General features: G+C 40.2%; 1 protein-coding gene across 1 annotated transcript; it reads right to left on the bottom strand.

Moving 5' to 3' along the window:
- Positions 1-2,387: 2,387 nt before the first annotated feature.
- Positions 2,388-17,994, bottom strand: LOC116320398 (P2Y purinoceptor 14-like). The gene is made up of 5 exons (XM_039608261.1): positions 17,895-17,994; positions 17,189-17,303; positions 16,830-17,089; positions 15,127-15,817; positions 2,388-2,531 (listed from the first exon to the last, which is right to left on the bottom strand). Exons 2-4 carry the CDS (start codon positions 17,291-17,293, stop codon positions 15,151-15,153), a joined length of 1,032 nt encoding a protein of 343 aa, XP_039464195.1. The 5' UTR covers positions 17,294-17,303; positions 17,895-17,994; the 3' UTR covers positions 2,388-2,531; positions 15,127-15,150.
- Positions 17,995-18,504: the final 510 nt, after the last annotated feature.

Raw genomic sequence — 18,504 nt, 5'->3', positions numbered from 1 at the left:
CAAAGATGTAACACAAAGCGCGGATCGTTCACCCAGCATACATACATGCATTCATACATACATACATACGTACATGGACACACCATCGGTGCCAAAAGGCGACATCTCACAGACTCTGATGCTGCAGGTTTTATCTCTCTCCAAATAAAAGTCACTGAACCGGCAGCAAAAGATTATTGAAACTACGCTTCACATTTAATAAACATCATAACTCGCTCTTACTTTTGCTGTTTTGCTTGCACCACGATAAAATCCCACTTCCTGCACAGCTCTCTCTCTCTCTCTCCCTCTCTCTCTCTGTAGTTCAAGAACAGTTTCACATCTCAAATCTCTGTTTTCTGCATTATTTGATTGCAGTCTACCATTCTTTTTTAAAAAATGACCTCAGACAAGAAAGCCTAATTTGTGCTGTTTAATACCGAAGAAATTTAACCTTTTTAAAATTATACCAAAATGCAAAACGCTTAGTTGTGTCTGTAATTAAACCTCAAGGTTGCCACAAGGTTTAATGTTGTAAGCTTATTGATGATAAGTATTTATTAGGCTTTGCATTAAAGCTGCACATGTAAATCACAGTTGATCACTATGACATAGAATATAATTACAGTATGCATAATCATTACTGGTACAAGCATCCAGGCTGGCAGCCATACTCAGTGATGTAATCTGATGGATGAGTCTGGGTTTGACGGTTGCCAGGGGAACGGTACCTATTTCAATGCCAAGTGCCAAGTGTAAAGTTTGGTGAGGGGTGGGGGGGGGGTTGTTTTTCAGGATTTGAGCTCGGCCCCTTAGTTCCAGTGAAAGGAACTCTTAATGCTCCAGCAACTAAAGTCAACACAAGTGAGCTGGGAATACATAATGGACTCAAGGGACCAGAACTAAATAAGAAAAATTCCCATAAATCCTCTCCTAAATCTTCTGCAAAGCCTTTGAAGACAGGTTGAAGTTGTTGTAGTTGCAAAGGTGGGCCGATGTCATCTTAAGCCCTATGGATTTCACTCAAGGTCATATGTGTGAGATAAGAGATAAGAGTTGTTTTTCTTACTGTTTGTCAGGGACCCAGGGTCCATGAGCAGTGTGGACTCTCATTATATTATTATTATCTCATTATTATTATTATTATTATTATTATGTGTGTTTTAGCCACACTGTGCTGCTGTTCTGGGTTCTGTATGTATAGGCAGGTGTGTGCGTGTGTGTGTGTGGGCGGATGCAGTTGTATCCTGTAGGTCGGGTGACAGGCACCTTCAGGCCTGGTGGGTGTGGCCATGCTAGGGGGCTGGCCACACCTGAAGACCATGCCACGCACCTGCTGCTGATGAGGCTCGTCGGGGGACCTATTTAAGAGCATGAGGGAGCTCCCACTGATGTGGGATTATTGCGTGAGACTCCACGTCAGTCTTCTAGCTTAGTTAAAAGTCAGTGAGTGTATGCCTGCAAGCTTGTGTGTCCTTATGACTGCCTCTGTTATTTTTTCCCCCAGGCGAAGCATGGAACGGCAGAGAGCAGCGAGCATGGGGAGTACGGAGACACTGAAGCGGAGAGCACAAAACACAGTCTTTTGGGAGAAGAGGGGATTTAGTGTTTTAACATTTACTTCATTGTAAATAAAAACACTGTTAACCTCACAGAGTCCAGCGTTTGGGTCCTCCTTCCCCACTTTCCCATGTTCTGCTATACAGACAGTGACACTGTTGTTCTGTATAGACCCCAAAATGCCAGGATGGAGGCCACATCTCAACAGCTGTAATCCTGGAAACTGGAGCACCTCACTGGTTTCTCCTTATTTTTCCTAACCATTTATCCAGTCATGCTCACAGTCTAGTTTGGGCCTTTTCCAGCCCACAAAGTGAGAAGGGCAAATTTTACTCAGCACTTTGGTCAGTGGTTGCAGTTTTTAAAGTGGGTGGCTCTCAGTCCAGCATTGGGCTAAAACAGAGTGAATATTCACTGTCACATCCACATGTAATTAAAGTCTGGCAGTATTTTAATAAATCTCCATCTTTAATATCACATGGCTTCAGTTCCCTGATTTAGCTCCACAGTCTCTTCTCAGAGATGGATAACCCGAGTACTGACAGAAAGCAGGCAGCAGGGGGCAGCATATCGCCAGGTTCTGTACACCGTGACCTACAGCCTCAAACCCATACAGAGTCAACGAGGCAGTTAAAATTCAAAAAGAGTGTGCAAATAAACGTCTACATTTAACTCTGATCATTTCTATTGCTAGGACAAATACTGCTTTATCTTAAATAAAACATACTATGTTATGAGGTCAGATTTGTTTTTATTGATAAAACATTGAAAAAAAGGAAATCAACCAAAACAAGAAATTGCTGAAAAGAGAAAACAGATCAGGAAACAGAACATTTTTAATAGGGCTGTTGTTTCTTTGGGACAGGAACAATGATGGACTCTTTAAAGCACGTCGGAATCTCAGCTTTGTTATGATAGTGGTGACGCCAGCCATAACATCATCCTCGTCTTCCTCAGTGGGTGAAGACATCATTCTGGAACCAAGTCACTTCCTGTTAGATGTACAGTAAGTAATAACTGTTTAAAAACAAAATGTAAATAAAGTTAAAATTCAGTGATTACATTTTAACCCACACAATGAGGACAAACACCATCTTTTTAACCTTTTAATACTAATTGCTGTATATTTAAAAAATAATATGCCAAAACTATCCATGCTTGATAGCCAGCCATGATAGCCGGGAATTGGACCACCAGTGAGGTGGTGTGTGTATGCGTGGCATTCTTGGGTTTGTTTTCTTTGTGGGATCCCCAGCACACCTGCGGTGCATCAGATGTCATCAGAGGTAGCGTTTTTAAAGAGCTGTGCAACAAACTTCTGGTATCAGAGTATTGTCGCTTTCACAAGTGGTAACGTGTTTTTCGTAAAGACTCTCGAGATTGACGCTACATCTGCTAAATTTTCAGGATACGTCTCCTTGCCGGTTTTCTCCTTCACTAGCCTGTCCCACTGCCCGCTCGCCTGCCTGTGGTTTGGGAGATTGTGTTCCCTGATATGAAACGGATATCTGCCTCGCCTCTGCCTGTAGTTCCAGAAGGTCTGCACCCACGTCTGTATTTTCAGTTCTGTCAAGTAAGCTCTCCAGTTCTTCCCATTCGCATACGTTTTTGCTCTCGGCTTTCGGAGTCACCCCCTTAACTCTTTTTTGTCCTTCTTCCTTAGAAGAAAGAAGAAGGACGCCAATCCTCCCGCACGTCCCGGTTCTGTTTTGTTTTGTCCCAATCCTCACACGTTTACCCTGTCACTGTAAATAGCGCCTCCAGCCCTGGTGTGCCAAAAAGTGATTGCCTGCCAAAAACTGATTTTCGGTATTTGCCAAAAACTGATTGCTCGTATTTAAACTGCTATAAGTAACTTGTTGGGCTATAATATGTGAAACATATGTCAAATGCATCCCCCATGGATGACATAAAGTCATCTTGAGCCACAAACAACATTCGTGTAGCAAGGTAGAAGCTGCAATCAGTTTTTGGCAGTGACTTTTATATAACCTTTATTTATGCAGTTAAAAAAAATCTCGTTAACATTAACAATGTCTTTTGTAAGAGTAAGTTGGCCAAGAGGACAGCAGAAATGGCAGCAAATATTACAATAATTCTGTAAAAATATTTTAAGTGGGGATAAAGGATCGGATTGGTTATAATGTAAGTACAATAACACAGAGTTAAAGTTACTTGAAAAACAGAATTTTTTAACTCTATATATAACCCCTTTGTAAACCCTGTTCACCAAAGTCTATTTACCAACATACGTAAAAATATTACACATAAAAAAAATACACAGAAATATTGGAAATCAGTTTTTGGCAGACAATCACTTTTTGGCACAACACCGTTCGCGGGGGAGCTGCGTCGTTGTGGGCGTTTTTTGATTCAGGATTCCCTGCTCTTTAGCGTTTCCCTCCCTGCTGGAGGGCTCCAGCAAGACAGTCAATCAGTAGCTGAGTTTTCCAACAATTTCCACGGTAAAGCCGTCGAGACTGGGTAAGGCGATAACTTATTGCGCGAGGCGTTCATCGGCGGGTTAAACGAACGCATGAGCTTGCTACCCGCAATGAACCTGAAAATTTTGAGGCTCTTGTTAGCCTGGCCATTTATATTGACCACTGCCTTCACGAGAGAGAGAGAGACAGAGAGAGAGGGGGGGAGCAGGTGCCATGTTGAGTTGGGAGAGAACGTTTCGATGCAAGAGGTCTCCCAGGCTCCTCTTACTCCCGGTCGAGTCTATGCAGGGTCTCCTCCATCTGACAATACGGAGGAGCCGATGCAGCTGGGTCGAATGAGGCTTACTCCTGAGGAGCGTTGGAGGAGGTTTGAGGGGCAGTTATGCTTATATTGCGGTCAGCCAGGTCATTTTGTTTCTACCTGCCGGGTTCAGTCAAAAGGTGGCACCCACAAGTAACTGTTGGGGCACTGGTGGGTGGCACTTCCTCTCTTTCGCGGGTTCCCCGCATGGAGCTCCCCGCTATCGTGAATGACTCAACCGGAACTTACTCTACTCAAGCACTCTTAGATTCTGGACAGCAGAACCTTATTGACGGTGGCCTTGTGCATTGTCTTGCCATTGAGACGTGCCCCTGGATGTCCCCATCTCCTTTACTGCCCTTATAGGACAGTCGCTGCCCTCTGTCACGCATGAGACTTAACCTGTTTCATTAATACTTTCCGGTAATCATCGCAAGCTCCTCCTGTCCTGTGTTTTTTTTTTTTTTTTTTTTTTTTTTTTTCCCCTCCCCTGAGTCTCCCGTCGTTTAAGGTTACCCGTGGTTTGAGGCAATGCCAATATTATATTTTATAGTTCAGTACAATTCCTCCCACACCATAAGTGATCAACTTGGAAATCAAGATGGAGTGTTGCGTAGTGTCAAAAGCTTTTTTTAAATCAATGAATACCCCTATAGTATATTTATTATTATGTGTTGCTGATGAAATGTCTTCAATAGTATTCATTAATGTTACTGCTGTTGATCTGTTTCATCGAAATCCATACTGACTTTCACTTAAAAATTGATGTTTTTCATTCTGTCAGGAAATACACATATAAAGTATAGCGTTATTTTTGTGCCACTATTCTGAGCGCACGTAAAAAAAAAAAAAAAAAAGTTTGCAGGTGCAAGTGTTGTATTTTGAGGAAAAATTTATTTTGAGCGAAGAAAAGCTGAATTTGAGTGAACAAAATTCATTGCTGCGTGCAAAAAATGTATTTCAGTGTTTTCTATTATCCACACACACACAATAGCGGCCCCTCTCGCTCAGTTTTTGCATTTGCGCTTGCTCGCAATGTGTTGCTCGCGCTCTCAACATTTCTGCCCGTGCGCGCTCAACTCTCTGTACACCGTTATATTTGTGCCACAAAACCACCCAATCACAGACTTGGATGCAAAAAAATCTGATTGGCTGTTCTGGTCTCCAATCAGCTCGAAATGACGAAATGCAATATCCCAGAATCCATTTCGTCCAAAACTCAAACGAGGCAGTGGCGGAGGAACGGAGAGTGGCGGAGTTTGAAATATTACTCTTTCTGGGTCACAAAATAAACTTTTAAGATATTTTCATGCGAGAATGGTGCTGTGTAAACTTCAAATGTCTGCTCGATTTATCAAGACAGCACATATTTGCATAAGTGCTCTAATGTTTTCGGAGATGCCTGTTACCCACCAGCTGACCGGGTGGTCACTCGGGTTAAACATAATATATAAGGCTGAACTGACAAAAAAATCACCGACTACACCACCAGGTATTATAGGAAAAACCATAAAGCCTTTGAACTAAAACAAACGCTGTTGTGACAGTGATGTACACTCCAGCAAACAGCTGATACTAGAAATTAATATTAAATAAATTCTAACAACAGCTGATCAAGCTTAAACGTGCTGCTGTTGTTTAGCGCGACATCCGCTGGTTTCCTCTTTCTGGCGCAAAGTGGGCGATAAACAAACGAGAGACGATCAGCTGATCATTGATCAGTTTTATGATTGAAGTAGCAACAGGAGAGAGAGGGGAGAGAATGAGAGGAGAAGAGGCAGCTGACAGCGTAAAGACAGAATAACTCCAGCTTTGTGTCTTTTTCATTCTAGCTGAAGTTCGGGACGAATCGCGTTCCTTTTCCCCTCAGTACGGATGTATTGTAATTGGTCCAGCCCAGAGTTGATCATGACCAATTGGCTAATCCACCACCTTTCATTGTTTATACCGTTACAAAAACAAACAAACATAAAAATGAAAAATCACCATCCGCCCACCAGGCAAATGTCCAGTATGCCCAATGGCCAGTCCAGCTATGCGGTCAGCTGGTGGGTAACAGGCATCTCCGAGAACGTTAGAGCACTTTTGCAAATATGTGATGTCTTGATAAATCGAGCAGGTATTTGAAGTTCACACAGCACCATTCTCGCATGAAAATATCTTAAAAGTTTATTTTGTGACCCAGAAAGAGTAATATTTCAAACTCCGCCACTCTGCGTTCCTCCGCCACTGCCTCTTGAGTTTTGGACGAAATGGATTCTGGGATATTGCATTTCGTCATTTCGATCTGATTGGAGACCAAAACAGCCAATCAGATTTTTTTGCATCCAAGTCTGTGATTGGGTGGTTTTGTGGCACAAATATAACGGTGTACAGAAAGAATTGAGCGCACACGGGCAGAAATGTTGAGAGCGCAAGCAACACATTGCGAGCAAGCGCAAATGCAAAAACTGAGCGAGAGGGGCTGCTATTGTGTGTGTATGGATAATAGCAAACACTGAAATACATTTTTGCACGCAGCAATGAATTTTGTTCACTCAAATTTAGCTTTTCTTCGCTCAAAATAAATTTTTCCTCAAAATGCGACACTTGCACCTGCAAATTTTTTACGTGCGCTCAATTTTTTTTTTACATGCGCTCAGAATAGTGGCACAAAAATAACACCATAATAAAGCGAAAGATTAAAAATATAACAGAGGTTTGATTATACAATCCAAAGTCTTTTTTTATTATGACCATGTCTAACCCATCACAGTCAGTGGACGTATTATTTTTAGGCTTTGTTACAATAGCTATAATTTCTTTTTCAGTGGTATCCCCTAAGAACAGACCACTCTACGCCTTTCTATTCTTCATTCTGTACTGCATCATCCTGTTTTCTAATTAGGTTTGCCAGGTTGGGTCCGATATTTACAAAAAAATAATTAAATTCATTTACCACTTCATTCATATCATTTACAACCTTATTTTTTTTTATTAAAGTAAGCAGGCAAATTGAAAGATGTATATTTATTACCCAATACTTTTTTTTAATATTTCAAGTACCCTTAATATTCTTTTTATTTTCGTAAAATAATTTATTATAATATTCTTTCTTAGGCTTTCTCATAAATAATACTAACTTGTTTTTATAAACTTTTTATTTCATTTTAGCAGGATTTGTTCTAAGTTTTATATAATCTCTATACAGTTTTTTTTTTTCTTTTTACACACATTTTCTAGCCCTTTTGTTATCCATGGTTTACCAATAATTTTCTTTTTCTTTTGCTTATATAATACCAAAACCAAATAAGTATTTAAGAATACTTCGTATGCAGCATTGACCTCATTTACAAAAACCTCATTCCCATCATCTTTTAAAAGATCATGCCTGAACTTATTTATTGCATCATCATTTCTAATCCTTATATATCTGTCCACACACACTTCCTCCTTTTGTGTCATTTTATAATCTAAAGTAACAAAAACAGGTAAATGATCACTTATGTCATTTATGACAAGACCACTATAATGTTGCTTTCCAATCTGTTAATGAAAATATGATCGATTAAGATAGCTGAAGTTTCAGTTATTCTACTAGGGTTAGTAAGGGTATAATCCTCTTCCAAATAATAACTCAAAAAATCTGACGATGCCTTATGATTGGACGCTTTTGAAAAAATGAATATTATATTCCCTGCAAATACAAAATGTCTTCTTTCCCTTTGCCTTGCTCAATAAATATTCCACTATATCTGTGAATGTTTCTGTCAGTGTCCCAGGCCTCCTATACATACAAGTAACAATTATATTACTCTTTCTTTCCATTTCTATTTCTACTGTCACACACTCCATTAAATCATCAATAGCCACAGACATATATTCAATTTGTTTACATTTCAAATCACTATCAACAAAAAGTGCCACACCTCCTGCTTTCTTATTAGATCTATTTATATGATATAATTCATAACCATCAATGTGAAAGTCCCAACCCCTTTCCTCATCTATCCATGTTTCCGATAGTGCTATCACTTTAAACTTGCCTTTCAGAGTATTCAAAAAAATCATTGATCAAAACAAAACTTTTATAGAGGCTTCTACGATTGAAATGAATTAATGAAAATGTGTTGCCTATTTCAACATTATCCCTAAATTGTTCCTAAGTATAACACTCGCATGTAACATTAATTGCATTAAGTACATTCCTTTCTGGGTCGATATTAACTTTAAAATCATGTAGTTTATGATCTGAATCTTCAGTCATTGTGATTGAGTATTCTTCAAATGTCTGTTGTCTACGGTGGCCCTGAAGTGCAAACCACAAAAACAAATCACAAAACGCACAACAAATTGAAAAGCGCAAAAACAAATTGAAAAGCGCAAAAACAAATTGAAAAGCGCAAAAACAAATTGAAAAGCGCAAAAACAAATTGAAAAGCGCAACAACAAATTGAAAAGCGCAACAACAAATTGAAAAGCGCAACAACAAATTGAAAAGCGCAACAACAAATTGAAAAGCGCAAAAACAAATCTCTTAACGCAAAAACAAATTGAAAAGCGCAACAACAAATTGAAAAGCGCAACAACAAATTCACTTACCGCAAAAACAAATTGAAAAGCGCAAAAACAAATCACAAAACACACAACAAATTGAAAAGCACAAAAACAAATTGAAAAGCACAAAAACCAAACCGGAAGAGGTAGGTACCAATGCTGCAACAACAGGCATCACTGATTGGATGATGGATCCGGTAGCCTTTTGAACCGGAAGTTGTTCTGTTCGGAAGTTTGGTGACTGCTCTACCAACTTTTTTCCACAACTTGGACAAAACATGTTGGCTGTATTCCAATTCAGGGTCTGCAGCCTTAAAGGCTGCATTTTAAGGCCGATTACGTCACAGCGGCGCGCCGAAGGCTGTCCCAATTCAAAGGCTGCTCGAAATGCGGCCCTCAAATTCGGCCTTCATTTCACTGAATTTTAAGGCTGTGGCGGTGTAGACTTCGTGGCCCAACATATCCCACAATTTATAGCGCGGCAGTCACTGTGGATAATTTTGCCGCAGCGGCAGAAGCGTAGCGGCCGAAGAGTAAACTGTTAAAGCGTAAGTACTGAATATGATGTCACTTTTTATGTGCAAATGTTTAATAATGAGGAACATTAAAACATTACTGTTGGCCACATGTCGGCAAAGTTATTTGCCATTAGCGATGTTTGTACTTTCAGCGTTTACTTTGTTTTAAAGCATTTAAAATATAATAATACAATAGTTGACCTTAATCTTACAGAGAATGTGATGATTTTATGGATAATTAAAGTCAGTCATATATCCACAAACACAACAAGCTGAAAGTCAGTGATGCTGCTCAGTTTGCAGTCCTGAATATGACGGCACAAGCAGGATTCACTGCACTGTTAATGTTAGCTATGTTATATTGCTGCCTCTGTTCGGTGGTGTCGAGCCAAACGGACTTTAACGTGTGTTTGAACGAGCTGACGGTTCACTCGTTGAGCTGAAAGAAAGATGCTTTAATCACAGGAGTCACACATGTGTCCACTGTACCATCTGGGAACTCTTCTTGTTTAGCACTCATAATAACACAAACACTAAATCCTCCTTCTCTTGTGCTGTTTTGTAGCAGTGTGTACACCTGAGACTGTCACCTGTCTGTCTGTCCTGCACTCTCTCTCTGTTTCTTTCTCTCTGATTGTGGAATAAAAGTATGAACATGTATTTATAAGTTACACTTGTGTTTGAATCCTGCAGCTTATCACACATTTGATTTCCATGTGTGACGACTGCAAGTGTCCAGAGTGAGGACAGACTGAGGGACCCACTGCTACACATCATCTGTGAGGCTTTGCACCCCTGATGATCCACCAGGACAAACTCAGCAGTGTGTGAGGAAGAGGAGGAGGAAGAGCCAGCAGCAGCTGACAGATGGGGAGAATAGACAGACTGTTCCCTGTTTGTGAAGGACTGCTAGAAACATTTAAAATAACTAATTATCTGTCCTGAATCATTATTAGGTAATGTTCAAATAATGTTATCATCCCAGTGTTTTCAGTGTGGGAGAAAGTACTCAGGGCCTTCAAGTTACACACTATGAAAGGCAGCAACAAGTTTAATATTCAGAAACATAAAGTATGTATCAGCAGCAGAATGGAGCTAAAAATAAATGTTTGTTTCAGTTCTATGAAGCTTTGAGTATTTTGGATTAGTAGTACTGCTGTGTTTGTTGCATCATGTTGTTGTAATTGTTTATATGCTTTATATATTCTGAGCTAAGTTGATCTATAGTGTTACATCATATTCTATAAGGATGTTATGTGTTTGTATACTTTCTGCCCAGTTTGACCCATTTAGCAGAAGTCAGCCTGTTTAAGGCTCTGATATCTATTCTGTATGACTTAAAGCAGTTATGACATGGTCTGATTTTCTCACCCAATAAAGGAATATTTAATATATCAGTCTACTCTTCATTCTATCAGACACAGTTATCACAGCTCGTACATTTTCTTTTTACACATATATGTAAGCATTGAGCCAAATTTAGTAATGCCAACATATTACACGGACAATATTTGTCTCTTATATAGAATACATCTACATATACACTGTCAAAGATACTTGAGTGTCTTTGAGTGAAGATTTAAGGTGATAGGACATATAAATAACTGCAACTTGAATCTTTACTGAAGCTCAGTATTAGACACAGAGTTCACTCACATGAATTTCACTCACATGTGATGTGACAATAGAAGTGATTTGATTTGAGAGTTCAAACTCACTGCTGTAATAACTTATGATTAATATAATAACTATAATATTGGCCATATCATATTTACACTGACTTTAGTCTCATGAACAACATTAGCTAATTGTTATTTACTAGCTAATCTTAAATGACTGTTCAGTACAGATATGAAGGCCAGCAATCATATTTTACAGTCCCGTGGTCTCAGCCTCAGATACTTATTAAATCACACAAAGCTCGTGTAGAAACGAACACACGAACAAAATATGTTCTCCTTCATTTCCGTCAAAGCTGCATGAAACGTTTCCAGCGGTTGGTGTTATGGTTGCTAGGCAACCTGGGCAGCGCGACGGAGGCTAGACCGTCCCATTTCACAAGCCTCGCACTTCCGGCCTTAGCGGTCTTTGAGTACACGGCCCTTGAGGATCGTTGAGGCTGCGTACTTTAAGGCTGCAGACCCTGAATTGGGATACAGCCGTTGACTGCTCTTTCGGCAGAATAACTTCCGGTTCAAAAGGCTACCGGATCCATCATCCAATCAGTGATGCCTGTTGTTGCAGCATTGGTACCTACCTCTTCCGGTTTGGTTTTTGTTGTTGCGCTTTTCAATTTGTTTTTGTGCTTTTCAATTTGTTTTTGCGTTAAGTGAATTTGTTTTTGCGGTAAGTGAATTTGTTTTTGCGGTAAGTGAATTTGTTTTTGCGCTTTTCAATTTGTTTTTGCGTTAAGAGATTTGTTTTTGCGCTTTTCAATTTGTTTTTGCGCTTTTCAATTTGTTGTGCGTTTTGTGATTTGTTTTTGCGCTTTTCAATTTGTTTTTGCGTTAAGTGAATTTGTTTTTGCGGCTTTTCAATTTGTTTTTGCGTTAAGAGATTTGTTTTGCGCTTTTCAATTTGTTTTTGCGCTTTTCAATTTGTTTTTGCGCTTTTCAATTTGTTTTTGCGCTTTTCAATTTGTTTTTGCGCTTTTCAATTTGTTGTGCGTTTGCACTTCAGGGCCACCGTAGTTGTCCTTATGAAATACCCATTAACATCCATACACGTCACAGCATATTTTGGGAATCCACCCATACCTATACAGTTCTTTCCGCTCCATACATAACTGCGGCTCCGACCTATGTCTCGTCTTCCCGCATAATGGTAACACCGTCGGACTAGTATCCCAGTTGCATATCCGACTTACAGCTTCACACTAATCCTCCAGTGTGCCGTCTCATACCTTGCCATTTTCCCCATCCGACATTTGGAAATGGTGTCTTTCACTGACTAAGTTTGGCTAGTTGTTACCAAACACGTTACCATAACAGACCTTCTGCCGTCCATCCACATCAGTATAATCATCCCCTGTCCTTGTCCAAGTCTCCAAGATCCCTGATCATTACGACCTTGGCTTCTTCTGGTGTTCCGTTGAGCTTTATCATCACTTTGCAGTTTCTCGTCCATGTTGCTTGGATTTTAATTTCTTTACGCATGATGCGGGCTTGTCTGGCAATATCTGCGTTCTTTTTGTGAGATGTTCATTCAAATATACTCCACTTCCTTTCAATTGTCTGGACTGCCTCAGTAGCTCAATTTTGTGTTTTCAATTCACAAATTTCGCTAGTATTGCTGGAGGTGCCCTGGCATTCTTTCTGGGAAGGGTATAACACCCAGCGATGTTGTTGCTATGCAGGGGGAATTTTTTGCTCGCAAAAAAACTCCACTACCTGACGCTCTAATGTTTGTTGCTCCTCCACCGGAGGCTCATCTCCTCCAGACTTCACACCACTCCCAGTCTCAGTAACTCTTGTGTAGCTCTTGTGTTTGGTTTCCAAACCGGTAATAATCACGTCCTCCAGTCGTGCATGCTGTTCTAAGTCGTCCACTCTCCTTTCTAAGAGCTGGATTGTCATATCTTTTTTCTTAATCAGGCTTTTTAATTCTTTGATTTGGTCCATCAAAGTCTTTAACATTCCTTGTTGCTTAACTACCCGCTCGACGTCCGTCGACAACTAGTTAAGTGACAGCTTAATCTCCTCCAAATCTTTAATTTTCCTCATCTTTGCCATTTTCTCCTTTTTGTTTGTTTGTCTTTTGTTTGTTTGTCTTTTGTTCCCAGCAAAATATATTTAACTAGGAATTAATCACATAACCTTTTCTGAGACGCCAGCTTGCATCCAAATATGCACGGGGCCATAATCCCCACATTAACTGGTCCACTTGTCGTAGTGAGAGTTGGAGTAGCCATTGCTTGTCACACTGTTTACAGTCTGCCTTACCTGGTTACACCTGATAGCAGTCAGACTCCTCAATACACACATACAATACATACATGATAAAATATATGTGTGTATATTATTGCTTCCACTGCACTTTATGCACACATGAAAAATTATCTGAGTGTATTTACTGTATATAGTAACTATTTGTAGATGGTAGAAGTTATTCTTATCGCATTTTTTTTTTTTTTTTAATTTGTAAACTATTTTTTCATATTTTTGTCTTTATTTTCCTAATAAAGCATATGTAAAGAAGGACCTGCGGCTTGACGGTGGGGTGCCACGAGACATTCGGCGACCCGCCAGCGGAACCCGGCTATCCAGTCCTGACGGCCAGAAAATGTCGCCCGACGGCGACAGTGGGAGGCGACGCGTGAAATCCACAGCAGGGCAGGGGTACGCCTCTGCCTGCATCTGGCGGTGCTACGAGGGAGGCCGTGTTCAGGTGTGGAGAGTGGCTGGACTGTACGGTGACGCGCCGTCCGGAGGAGACAGGAGCCTCCTCCCTGGTCTTCTGGCTGGAAGAGGAATTCCTCTCCTGTCTCTGTCAGATAAGGAACATTTGCCCGAGTGTGGCTGGACCGTGGGATTATAGGACTGTGGGGGGGAATTTTAGCATATGGGAAACATTTGTTTAGCTTTTGGTTTTGATAGTATATAGTTATTCCTGCCGGCAGGGTTTTTAGCGTATTGAGAACACTCTTTTTATTGTATAGGGGGGATTTTAAACTGTATTTGAAATTCTGGCTGTGTTTGTTTCCATGGAAATAAATGGTGTGTTTAAGGCCAACTTCCACTCACTCCCCTTCCTCTTGTATGTGAACGGACTTGGAGGTGAAGATTTATATCCACCAGTTTTAGCGGATGTATATACACATACATAGACATACTGTATTATCAGCACTGTGAGCCTCACACAGGAATAGCAGGAGGAAGTAGCTGCTTTACATGGACAACATATTGAAACTAAAAACATACGGGAAAACACGCACAGTTCATTGCGATGCAGTTACAATCTGAATTTCATGCATTTGTCTTGTTTATTTAATTGATAAAGAGGAGTAAAAAGTGTTCTAAACTTGGCATAAAAATAAATCTCATATTATTAATCTCTGACTCTCTTCCACAGCGTGTCTTTTGTCTTGTCTTCCTCCCCTAACCCTCAACCGGTCGTCCCTCCCTGAGTCTGGTTCTGCCAGAGGTTTCCTCCTGTTAAAAGGGGGGGTTCCTTCCCCAAGTCGCCAAGTGTTTGTTCAACGGTGATGGTTGGGGTATGTATTGTACTAAGGTCTTTAACTAACAATATTGTGTTTTTATGTTGTTTCCACAACATAATCTTTCTCCTCACCTCAAGCCTAACTTCCTCCAGAGGGAATAGCTGTGAATGTTTCGCCTGGTACATTAACGTTTATCATTATGAGATAAAGTGTTTGAGGTGACTCGAGGGTAAAAGAGTAAAAACTCAGAAAATATTTAATTGTCACATTTCTACTTTTTTACCTGACTTATTGCCTAGTCTTCATATCAGCAAAATATATTAAAATATAGTGTGTACAAAAACATTTTTTACAGAAACAGACACCTGGTAGAGGGAAACTCAAGTTGGCCAGCTTTGGCATTTATGGGGTACTATGTTAACACCATGCATTGTTTGTATGACGTTTATCATAGGCTGGTTCAGATTATTCATTTTAAATCACATGTTGTACTAATAGGTTTGTTTGGTTGACTTCAGTCTTGTACTGCAGCTCAGCAGAAACTCCTGTGCTTTATAAAGAATTGGGATTACTAGGCTCATTTGATCCTCAAAACAAAAAGAAGAAAAACAGAATAAAATCTCATCCTACCTTTGTGATAAGTTGAATTTTTCCTTACAGCTCACTGGTTTGACTTGTTGCTCTTGATTTAATGATGCTCAGTTTCACCTCAGTGCTCTGACTCTCTGTATTTGCTTGTTGAATGTTGGCTCTCCTGGATGCCTTTCTCACTTTGTCCCAAAAAGTCTTACTAAGGAAAAAGTAAACAAGAGGGTCCAGGCAGACGTTGAAAACTGACAGCATGGTGGCCGCCTCCTTCAGGTAGTACAACACTGGACCCACAGTGCAGCTGTTCAACAGAAAAACAAATGGGACTCGAACCAGGTGATAGGGGGCAAAACAAACACAGAAGATGCTGACCAGCACCAGCATGTTCCTGCGAGACTTCACCAGCTTCTCAGAGGAGGCCAGCTGACTCTGCTGTGCCTGCAACACCCTGCGGGAGGTGCTGTAGTAGAAGAAGACCAGGGATATGGAAACCAACAGGAAGATGATTGCAGAGAATGTGTGGATAATTTTAAACATCAGGCTAACTGATGCACTAAAGAAGAGCCCACAGTGTCTGGGGATAGAGGTCAGAGGTTTCTGGGTGATGAAAAACAGGATGTTGTAAGCAACTGATGGAGCCAGGAGACAAACCCAGGTGACCATGGAGACAATGTTGGCAGTTCGTACTGACTGCAGGACATGAGTTCCTGAAGGTCTGACAATCTTCAGATACCTGAAGAGAGAAGACAAAGGAGACAGCATCCAACTTCACTAATTAGTCACAGTGGAGCCAAATCTGGCATTTTAGGTCAAACTTTTAGGTCAAATTACCGTAACTTTCAACCATTGGCGCGATCGAAAAATCCCAACTGTTCCTGAAAGCATCAACTCTGTGCTTTTTCAGTGATATTAGGATCATTACAGTAATCCCAGACAGGGCACCACATCCAAATCTCGGCAAGAAACACAGAAAACAAAACAGCAAACTGTCAAAATAAGCCAGTATTTAAAAAAAATAATCCAAATGCCTGAATAAATGCCTGTTTTCTGTAGAATTCCATCACACTCACTCTCTATTTTCTCAACCAACATTCATCTTCACGGGGGTGCTGCAACACAGTACCTGAGATTACCATACTGAACCCAATATCACTGAGTTGCTGCTTTCAGGAACTGTTGGAATTCTTTTAATTGAGCAAAGGTTCAGGAGTTACAGGAATTACAAATGTAGAAAGGTTTGCACAGTTTGCTATGTTGAGCCAATTAGTTATTAGAAGAAGTGTGATAGGAAGTTGCTTGCTCATGAGTGAAGCAAGATGGTTGTTCCTTCCAATCTAAAGCCATCCACTGTATTAAATCCCTTTGAGTGGCAATATGATTAAGTTTCTTACTTGTGTTCAATTGTCAGACAGGGTATATGATATTATTAAAGTGATTTGAACTGTATGATGTGTTTTATATGTCAATATAAAGACTTCCAATCCAACCTTGTGTTTATGTGACATTTCTGTATTTTGTATCATTTGAGTTTCAGATTTTTTTGCATTAAATCCTGTTCAAATACAACATGTGCCTGTTCCTTGGAGGAAGTGATGCAAGAGAGAATTTAGCTGGCAGTAAATCTCAATAGAGGACACAGGGTCACATTGGGTGCGACAGTGCATACACATTCATAATTTAGTCAGGAACACAGGGTTAGTGGTCATCAACACTTTTTGTAGTCAATATCAGTAAAGGCTCCTTACCTGTTGGCAGCTACATAACACATAAATATGATGCTGGCGTACATGTTGAGGAACAAGGCAGAAGCTCCAAAGCTGCAGTAGAGCTGCCAAGCAATGACTGATGTGCCACCATAGTGGCTGATGCGGATTGGCAGAGAGAGGCAGAGCAGGAAGTCAGCAGCTGTCAGGTTTTTCAGGTAGACCATCAAGCTGCTTGATGCCTGCTGCTGAGCTCCACAAAAGTAAAACTTCAGGATGAAGCCATTGAGGGGTAAACCCACCTGAACAGACACGGAGCATGGAGAACAGGAATTTAGCACATGCACAGAGATCCTTTGTGCACTGTTAGAAATTTAACAATCTGAAGATTTGAAACTTACCACAAACAACAGACTGTAGCCCAGCATAAAGAACGGGTTGACTGATGTGCCGACGAGATCACAGGTCTCGTTCAAGGGCGAAGTCATGTTTTTTGGGTCAACCATGTTCCTGAAGCTGAAAAATAAATCCTTTTCATTGAGATCCGTCTTTCAAAGTGTCTGGCTTGATAGAGTTTAGTGTTAATCAAAGACCAATTATTCACTTCCTCATGTTGTTTTACAAAGAGATTGTAACATGGCATTGCTCCATAGTCTATATGATGATATCTGAATCTGAGCAAGATGTTAAGCTGTCACATAAAATGGACAAAGTTTCACACTGGTTCAGATCTTCATGCCTTACACTGAAAATCAAGGAAACATTTGTATTTTACATTAAGTCATAACCAAATATTTTGATGGGGAAGAAAGAAAGAAAACAGTGAATGTTTAATATTTATGTTTTATCACAGATGATGAAAAATATGAAAATTTTTGATGTGAAACTACGGTTATTTTTGAATGAAGTATCAAATGTTCAATTTCAGATCCTAATTTTATGTCCGTAGCATTCACGTTTTTATAATACTGCATCTCAACTGTTAAAACATTTTTTAATCTTTTCTCAGAACATATGAGCAGAGCTTTTAGTTCAACTGTTCAGATAACTGTACATGAAGTTTTTGGAAGAAACACCTGTGCCCACAGAGCAACTAGCAAGACTCACCTGTATTTCTGCAATTTTCAGTGAGCAGGGAAAGCTGCTCGAGTCGTTATGTCCTCTCAGTCTAATGATATTCTTGCAGATCATGAAACACACAGTGATCACACTCCTAACATGCAACCATTTCCTCTTTGTGTTTGCAGCTTTGTATTCACAGGAAACAGACGCGTCTTTTTCTTATCAGTCATGTGTCTGCACTTTTTTCTTATAACTTATAGCAATAACTCTTCAACAAGATGTAAAATTTAAAGCATGCAATCTGGAAGCAAAGCAAAGCAGCAGCACAGAGCATTTCCACCTCCATGAAAATCTGTCTTTGATCTGAACTTTTCGGGGATGTGGATCTTTGATTTATCTATACTGCATATTTTTTTTCTAAAGGCTTGGGGATCAGTACTACATTCCTTCTTTGCTGCTCTTTGATGTTATCTTGAACTGTTTTAGTCATCCTGCTCATCAAAACCAGCTGCATTAATGTCTGTCCTGTTGGTCTGCTTTGACAGCATAGCCTTCTGCAGGATATTGCTGGTACAGCAGAGGCAGCATGGAGACCAGATAGGTAGCGCATCTGCTGATCGATTGCGGAGTGGCTTCTCTTTTGGCTGGGCTTCCC

Source organism: Oreochromis aureus, linkage group 3 (assembly GCF_013358895.1).
Source record: "Oreochromis aureus strain Israel breed Guangdong linkage group 3, ZZ_aureus, whole genome shotgun sequence".
NCBI classification, from domain to species: Eukaryota; Metazoa; Chordata; class Actinopteri; order Cichliformes; family Cichlidae; genus Oreochromis; species Oreochromis aureus.
This window is presented reverse-complemented; position numbering and strand designations above follow the sequence as displayed.